At 37.9% G+C, this 8,614-nt stretch overlaps 1 protein-coding gene across 1 annotated transcript; it reads right to left on the bottom strand.

Moving 5' to 3' along the window:
- Positions 1–2,568: 2,568 nt before the first annotated feature.
- LOC114737757 (histone-lysine N-methyltransferase ASHH2) lies at positions 2,569–7,611 on the bottom strand. Its single transcript, XM_028925715.1, has 10 exons — positions 7,544–7,611; positions 7,273–7,495; positions 6,595–7,170; positions 6,462–6,517; positions 5,924–6,003; positions 5,725–5,813; positions 5,504–5,583; positions 4,774–4,853; positions 4,000–4,045; positions 2,569–3,800 (listed from the first exon to the last, which is right to left on the bottom strand). The coding sequence occupies exons 2-10, from the start codon at positions 7,301–7,303 to the stop codon at positions 2,706–2,708; spliced, it is 2,133 nt and encodes a 710-aa protein (XP_028781548.1). The 5' UTR covers positions 7,304–7,495; positions 7,544–7,611; the 3' UTR covers positions 2,569–2,705.
- Between the last annotated feature and the right edge of the window lie 1,003 nt (positions 7,612–8,614).

The raw sequence follows: 8,614 nt of genomic DNA, 5'->3' as shown, positions 1-8,614 counted from the left end.
TCTCTACATATATATACATATATATATATGAATATACGATTTTGTTTTTCCGTAGTGTAAGACTATACCCCGCCTGACTAGATATTTCACTTTAGTTTTAGCTTTACAGGGTTCATTTTCAGTGGTAATGGTGTTGGTCATACATGCTTATCTCATCATGTTAATTAGGTGGTGCCCCAGATCACCCATTCATTAGCTCTCACCCTTTTCATTTCTTTGAAAAAGAACTCATCTCACAAAAACCTAACATCCTTCTTTTTTTCCTTCCCTTGTGTTACCCATTCCGTTTTTAGATCTGTGTGATTCCCGATCATGCTTTACTTTCCATAAGACCCCTTTCTTGTTTCACACGTTGTGTGTTCTTTTGGGGAAAAAAATTAGATTGATCCCTTCGATTAAGAAAAGAAGAAAATTGACTAGAAGAGAGAAAAACTAGGGGCAAAGGAAATCCTGATCGATGCTTCACATTTCAGGTGGTAAGGCTTCATTTATAAATCAAGCCTGCACAAAAGTTTGAAGTTTTTTCTCAGCATGTATACATGATCGAATATCGAGGCATAGCTAGCTCTCCCAACTCCTACATCACAACACGATATTACTTCATATTTTTCAAGTAAGGTATATAGATCAAATAAAAACTCAACTACGTTTTAGCTCACACTAAGGAAGCAAGATTAGCTCAGAAATAGGCAGTTGCGTCAAATTGCAATGATACTTTGGGCAGTTTCTTGATTCAGTTTGTAGCCATTCATTAAATATGAAATAATGGCTATAAAGATGAGGTTTGGAAGACTGTAACGACGGCTTCACCAGAAGGTAAATGGTGTGCCAGCACCAACAGCAATGGTAGACCAAATTATTCTCAATTTTTCCAATAAAAGGAGCGGTTTTTGAATGACAGTGAAACGTTGCTTGTCAGTTGTTGGACTGATCCGGGCTAATCATATCCATTCTGATCAGAACCAATTTCCTTGACAAAATTCATAGTGCTATTCTATTTTGGTTATAAATAAGTTATTTCTTAGCACTTTGGGTGAGAAAAGGACAGGTTTTTATAAATGAGGGGGGTGGGGGGTTGGAGGAGAAGCAAAGAAAGTGTAATGCAACCGAAAGAAGAGTGTCATGTCGCCTGTGAAGGAAATTAAAATTCGATCCAGGAGCAATAAATTTCACAAATCTAAATTATTAGGTGATTGTACGTTTAACAACTTCAAAACTTGGAAGAAATTCTCATGTGCCCAGGCCCTGCTTTTCTCAGTTTCATTGTGGTCCTTCCAAAACCAAAACATACTAATACCATAGCGGTCAAAAAGCATTCCTGATTAGCAGATATATGAAAGGAATACGTTGGATAATTGAAGGCGAGATTCTCGAAAGCTTATTCAGTAGCTTTTGAGTGGATTTGAATTAATTTGTGATACGTATGAGCAAAAGCTGGAAAAGAGCCTAATATTATAGGGAGAGAAAGCGTTAGGGGGGAAAAAGAAAAAAAGAGAGAGAAAAGCCGGATCCATACAGAATGCCATCAAACCAGGAAGTGGGCACAGCTGTCTTGAAAAGGGGAAAGTGAACGGGCATTTATTGATTTAAGGAGAATCAAGTTCAAATATGGAAACCCATCCTGCACCAAACAAAAACACAATTTAGTCCTTAAAAAAATGAATTTGAAGGCAGCTTGAAGATTGAAATGGAAGTTTGGATTTTGGAGTCCCGAACAGTGAGTGCGGCACATTTGTGATTTTTAGAACGTTCCATCCCTCTCAACCCATCCATTCCTTCCCCTTACAGCATTGCCCCAAAAATACTGCCAACTTTAAAAGACATGAAACGATTTGGAGAGCATATAGCTTCTGACCATCAAATTGCACCTTGAAACAATCAAGCCCTTCCTCCTCAAGCTTTTGCCTCTTTTGTATTCCAAAAGAAAAATATTAGGGAAGCGTAGGTATGTCATTAATATTAACACAAAAATGTAATAAGAATCCTAATTACTGTACTTTTACTGTGTTTTGATAATTGTACTTTTATTTTCATTTAAAAAAAAATCGACACCCATAAAACTGGCGGTGTAGGTTGGCTAGTTAGCTTCAATTTCAATGCAAGTATGAAGACGGAATGCCCCTCAATCTCAATTTCTCAGTTATGCAAGTATGAAGGCCTAGCCCGCCCTCACACCAAAAATAAAACGAAACAATTATATGTAGTTGCACCGCAACCTGAATCCACATGTTAATAGAAAGGTTGGATATTTGACATTTACAAGTGTATGTTTGTCTCCTTTACGCATTACAGTCAAATGATATCCATTTTGTCAAGAATGCCTACCTCTTTCACGATCCCCTGAAATAAGATGATGGTAGAATGGGCGGATAGAAGTGTTTCAAAAATCTTTTATATTTTTTTCTTTAAATAAATCTGTCAAACTAAAGTGGTTAAACTATACACTTTATCACTTCAGAACAGAAAATCCCATCCCTCCCTCTCAGGTGTCACAACAACATGATGTCAGATGGCATTCAATTCCCTGGCGAATCACATCGAGCTTGAACAGTGATGGAAAACAATTGCTGGAATTGAATGAGTTTTTCATTGGATCTATACCTATATTCAGGAACAGAAGGATTAACTAATGTGTGAAAAGAAGGGTAGGGGGTCCCTGTGATTAATGTTGGATCAGCTGCTGTAAATGCTATCAATTGTTGTTGTCATCTCCCTCTACAAATTGCATCCTCTGGTACATCTACTACACCTATATTGCCCATACCACCCCCAGAGTTGCTCTCATTATAACTCCAGAATTTCCTCCTGGACCACGGTCGAGGTATTTTTGATTTATTCCATTTTTGTTGCCTGAAGTAACTCTTGCCCAACTCATTAGGAGAGCCCTTCAATGGTTCAGAAATGTGGTTATTATCCTCATATGAAAGGTCTTTAGCATCAAGACCAGTTGTGCTGGGAGCCATATCATCCGAGTAACAATTAACTAGACCACTAGAATCTCGCTTCACAATTTTTGCAGGCTGATCTATTTTCATAGCATCAGTAGACTTAGAAGATTGAGAGTCATTCTGGGGTTGATATTGGGGCGGTGGAGGAAACGGATAGAAAGGCATGCCTGGTGCAGTGACCCATTTGCCTTCATCTTCCACGTGAGGTGTTCCATAATGTTGGATAACAGGCCATGGAACTCCATATGAGACAGGCAAGCGATAATTAAATTTTTTCCTCGGATAACCTATAACCGCATCAGAGGGATGTCTAGAACCAGAATGGCCCGGATGTTGCAAAGCAAGAACACCAGAGTTCTGTGAGGCATTTGAAGAACCCAAGGGCTGGAATAAACAGGAAAACCCAGGCGGAGCATCTTCAGAAATATTCTGTCCACTATCAAAAGCATTAATAACAACATCAGCTTGCTTTGACTGCTTAGAGACAACATTTCCTTCCTTGCTCTCAGAAGACACTACAACTGAATTGGTCGCCGCTAGTTGATCCCATCGACTTTTACGTTTACGTCTCATTCGCCCACTGGTTTCACACCCATTCAGAGATGGTGCAGAGCAGCCCCTCTGGGCAACAACATTGACTGAACTTGTTTCAACCAAAGGCAGCTGGGCACAATCTATTCCTTTAGTAGGTCTCAAACTCTGGTCACATGCATGGTTCAGCAATGCTGAATATCGGTTGCGTTTGAAATTCCTATAAGATTTCACCCCACAGTCATCCCTGTTTACAAAGCGACGTTTTCTGAAAGATCTAGGAATCCATCTGTCTCGAAAGCTCCGAGCAATTTGGTGGACCTAAATGAGCAAATGAGAAAATGAATACAATGAAAGATATTCTCACCCACAAAAGAAATACACCACTGGGGTCATCAAAAAGAAAGAAAAGAAAGACGATCCAAGCAGCATGTTTTGTTAATTGGTGATATACGCTTGACCTGACTAAAGCTGTAATTAATGCAAAAGGTGGGCAACAAGTAGTTAGTATGTAACGCACCTCTTTGTCTTCATGTTCCGTTAAGGACAGCATTGACTCCCTAAAGCTGCAAATAAAAACCAACAATCAGGGAAAGGGGAGAGGTTTAGCCCTAGTAACACAATTTCATACAGTCCAATGGCAGAGAAAAATGCAAATAATTTGCGGGGAGGGTATCTGATGAGTTCTTTCTATATTGATCATAAACTACGGTCATCAGCCAGAGTGCAAGTCTTCACAGAGGCTACAATTCTGAAAAGGGAATGCAAATCAACACAAAATGCATAAATGATACTCAGCTCCTAGGCATTCAAGATGCTAAGCTTTTCCCAACACGGAAAGCATTCGAGTGACCCCATGATTGGGCCCCAACTCCCTATGTTCCTCATTCAACATCACCCTTGTCTCTCTCCTCTAACAACCAAGCGAGAACAGTGTTGTTAGTTTCCTTCAATTAACTCTTCGGTTGCTACTGGCCCCTCTGGGCCTATGTTACCCTCCTCCTTCATCCTCCTCTTATAAATTAACAATAGTAAAGGCCTACCCTTTGCTTTATTACCCCTTCTCACATAAATTAACAACGAAGGCCTATTCCCATCATAATGGTGGATCATAATTTGTAGAAGACATTAATGAAATCCACTCTCAAATTTAAAAGATTCCACGACTCTAGATTTCAAAGATTTGAGATTATCAAAGAAAGTCCAGTATAATTCTCCAAACACTGATTTTCATAATAACGAGTTAAATAAAGTTGGAGGGAAACTAAAAAAATCACAGCTGAAATTTTCTAACCTCTCCATTCCACGACAAGGGGGACTGCCATTAATGTGCTCAAATGTCAAAATCTTTCTTTCTGCCAGGCGCTCTAAGACCTGTGAAAGGTGCATTTGATAAATTGTAGACTCACCTCCCTTAAAGAAGGACGATTGAAAAATTAATATAAAACAAAAAAGTGTAGAGAGCTGTACAATACACAAGTCATGAATAATATTAGCTCATTTTGGATTTTATGCAGATGCATGGGATCCACTATAGTTAATACACTAAACACCAGCTGTTAACATAAAGGAGACTATGCCATTGTGACATACTCAAACATCAGATAACACCTCCCCTATATATATATATATATATATATATATATATATTGACACTTAACAATAGGAGTAAGCTTTATCCCATTAGGTGGGGTTATAAATTGAGAAACTTGACCAACACCTCAGAGGGGAAGAAATTACATTAATCATGTAAATCCCAATAAAATCAGGCAAATATCAAAAGGCTTTTTTACTAGGGTTTTCTTCTAGCCACTCTGTTAACGGAGCCATGAAATTTCAAATCTTCCGATAAAGGACTGCTCAATTGTGGCTCTACAGTCTACAATGTCAAATTAGCAGCCTTAATTGAACTTGAATGTCAAGGATATGTAGTTGGTTCAAAGTAATGGATTTGAAAACGCATAACCACTTAAGTGAAATGCAGATAACAAGCAACTCAATTTAGTTATTTCCCATTTGCAAACCTTAAGAAGCTTTCGCAGAATTGGAATTTTTTTAAAGTCCTGCCTGTATCGCTTCATTATGTTGTGTAGCATGCGTAAACCTGAAAGGAAAATCAATAGTCATGACTTGACATTAACAAAAGCATGACAAGTTTGGGCTCCAGATAAAAATCAATAGAAATTGACATGTGGCAAGTATGCATGACCATTTTGTTGGCAAAAATAAAAAAAATCTGCATTACCATTTTTCTTAATTATATCATTCAGCACAGTTCTTGATCTTGTTTCCAAAAGGGCACCAAGAATCAAAGAAAGGTCTCGGTTGCTGCAGCTGCAACCAAAGTTTCAATTCTTTTATAGAGCATTTTACAAGTCTAATAAAGCACAAGATTACAAAGACATGCAAATTATTGGGAGGGGGCAAGGAAAAGAAGAAAGCACCTTTGAATGGCTTCAACATTACTCCTATCACCTGATGCCACAGTAAGAAGCAGAAGCTTCAAGTAGCCTTTGGTAGCATCCTGTTATAGCAAAATTCATGGCGAAAAACAATTACAAAACAGCCTTACTAGTATACCCAAGACTACCTCCACATAAAGGGTTCATTATAAGCATGGAACAAAATCATCAAGAGCAAAGAAAAGGGAGCCACATCAGAACCAGTTCACACCAGCAGTACAATCTAAAACAAAAGTTTCTTCATAGCATCAAAATTATCCCATTACAGACAAAAGTCTCAACCAAAATGCATCTCATACATAACTCTGTAGCCTATATTTTAGGACTGAAAAAACATTTACACTAAAAGGTCAAGAATAAAACATCACAAAAGAGGCTGAAATTTCTTGCTTCCTAACTTGACTAAACCAATCTCAGTGGTAGAAAAGAACACTAAAACATGCATAATGTACAAACTTCCAGATAGATCTAACTAATTTGAAATACCATGTCAATCAGCAACCAACTTAAGCTTACTTACTTTACTTTTGCTAATTCCTCCTTCTGGATCTAGCAACTCCTTAAGCTTCTCCTCAACTGCAGGTTTGGCGAAAGAGTAATTAGACAAGTTCCTTATGTAATAAAATTTCACCAAATTAAGGCATCTGACAAACCTGCTTCAAAATGGCCATTGGAAGAACCTTCCACTGCTTTTTTATGTCTGATGGATGGAACCTGCGATCTGTTGGTTGTCACTCCAACTTTGAGGTTATTTGTAGGGTTAGCACACCCCCTTCCCTTTTTAACAGAACCATTTATTTGAGAAGCCTTCCCAAGCAGATGAGGTTCTGAAAGACCAAATCTATCTTCAATTACTCCATACTTGGATTTGCTAACAGATGAAGAGGAAGAAGTCTCAATATTCTGAATCAAAGTTTTGCCAAAATGCTCAGATTCTACTGCATATCCTTGTTGTAAGGTAGGAGTAGGTTTGCTTATTACATCCTCCGTTTGCTGGGGAAGTACTTTCATTTGAATGGAAGATGATAAATTGCCCTTAGAATTTTCCACTATTATTGAGCTGTGCAGGTGAGATCTAGCAGAGGGAGGGTTTAGAGAACTCTCCTTCTCCAGGTGAATGGAAGATGAATAATTGCCCTTAGAATTTTCCACTATTATTGAGCAGTGCAGCTGAGATCTAGCACAGGGAGGGTTTAGAGAACTCTCCTTCTCCAGGTGACCACCGGGCCCTGCAGCCATAGTTGAGTTGTCAGATAAATTCCTATCTTTCAACATACGCCTAGCACTCATTACATATCAACATTATCACAATGATTGGATATTAAGCCTACCGTCTTCAATATCACCACCTTCAGTAAGCATGACAGGTTCCGGAAATTCTTCATCTGAATCATCTTGAACAATGATTTCAGCACTGAGTGGATCACCACCTATATAACCTTGACAATGAGGTGAGCCACAAAAACATTTTTTTGCAGCAGCACCAAAAACCCTGACATAGTTGTAGTCAAATGTCACTTCTTCATCCTGGGGAAAGTAGAAAGAAAGGTTCAACTCAGCCAAGCATAGCACCAAAAAATTGCATAGTGACTTTTCCATAACCCAACCTCATAATGCAAGGAAATAAAGATAACATGAATGTTCCTCTACCCCCCCCCCCCCAAAAAAAAACTCCTAAAAAGAAAGAAAAAAATATTGGCACCCATTCCTAATTTCATGTCACGGCTAAAATACTTCAAGTTTCCCTCTATCCTGAAAATATATGCAAATTTAGTTTTCAATATGTGGAATTGCTACCTCAATTTAAACATACATGTGCACCACCCTTGTATTTTAAGAACACGATGCAACTTAATATAGTTTATAGTTAATGTTAACGACACTATAAAATCACATGTTAAATATCAACTGTGAACAAGGATATTCTAAATAATATTCCTAGTAAAGTTAAGATTTTAGATACCATGTTCTCAAAATAGAGAGGTGGTCTATATATTTAGTGCTTAATTCCGGGGAGGCCAAAAAATTTTACCCTACTACTAATATGAATTCACATGAACCCCTTTCATCAACTCAAATGTTCAATCAGGAATCTGGATCTGCAAAATGTTCAATCAAATTGTGAACAAATGCATGAATAATGATGATCAGGCTTCAAGGATACCTGCTTAATATCCCTCAATGCAAACAATCCAATACAGATTTCTCCATTCACCATCCACTGTTGCAAAAGGGGAGAAAAAACGGAAGGTCAAGTGGTTAACAAGAAAAAGAAAGAAAAATGACACGTAAATGCTTTTGGATTTTCAGATCCAGAAGCTAGTACATAGAAAACAACATAAAGTGGGAAAGGTGCACTGCCCTATTGCATTTAAATTAACATTATCATAAAGCATCACAATAGATCAAACCAACATGCTCAATAGTTATCAATCATGCACACAAAAAAAACTCATACACACACATAGACAAAAAGTTGCTCCATTTCAAATGATAAAAAAAGAAAATTTACTTATGGGCAGCTGCCAGTGAAAACAATACATAAAAGTGCAGCTAGTGTGTTCACCTTTTCTGTTCGACAATTAGGATCACAACTATGATTAATGAAACGCCCCAAATTTCCTTTTGCACTCGCATCAATCACCTAAAAATATAGAAATGTAAATAAAAAGA

The sequence above is a fragment of the Neltuma alba genome, unplaced genomic scaffold (genome assembly GCF_004799145.2).
Source record: "Neltuma alba isolate B1F8T4 unplaced genomic scaffold, ASM479914v2 tig00013496_pilon, whole genome shotgun sequence".
Taxonomy (NCBI): Eukaryota; Viridiplantae; Streptophyta; class Magnoliopsida; order Fabales; family Fabaceae; genus Neltuma; species Neltuma alba.
Note: the sequence above shows the minus strand (reverse complement) of the source record. Positions and strands in the feature narration are given on the sequence as shown.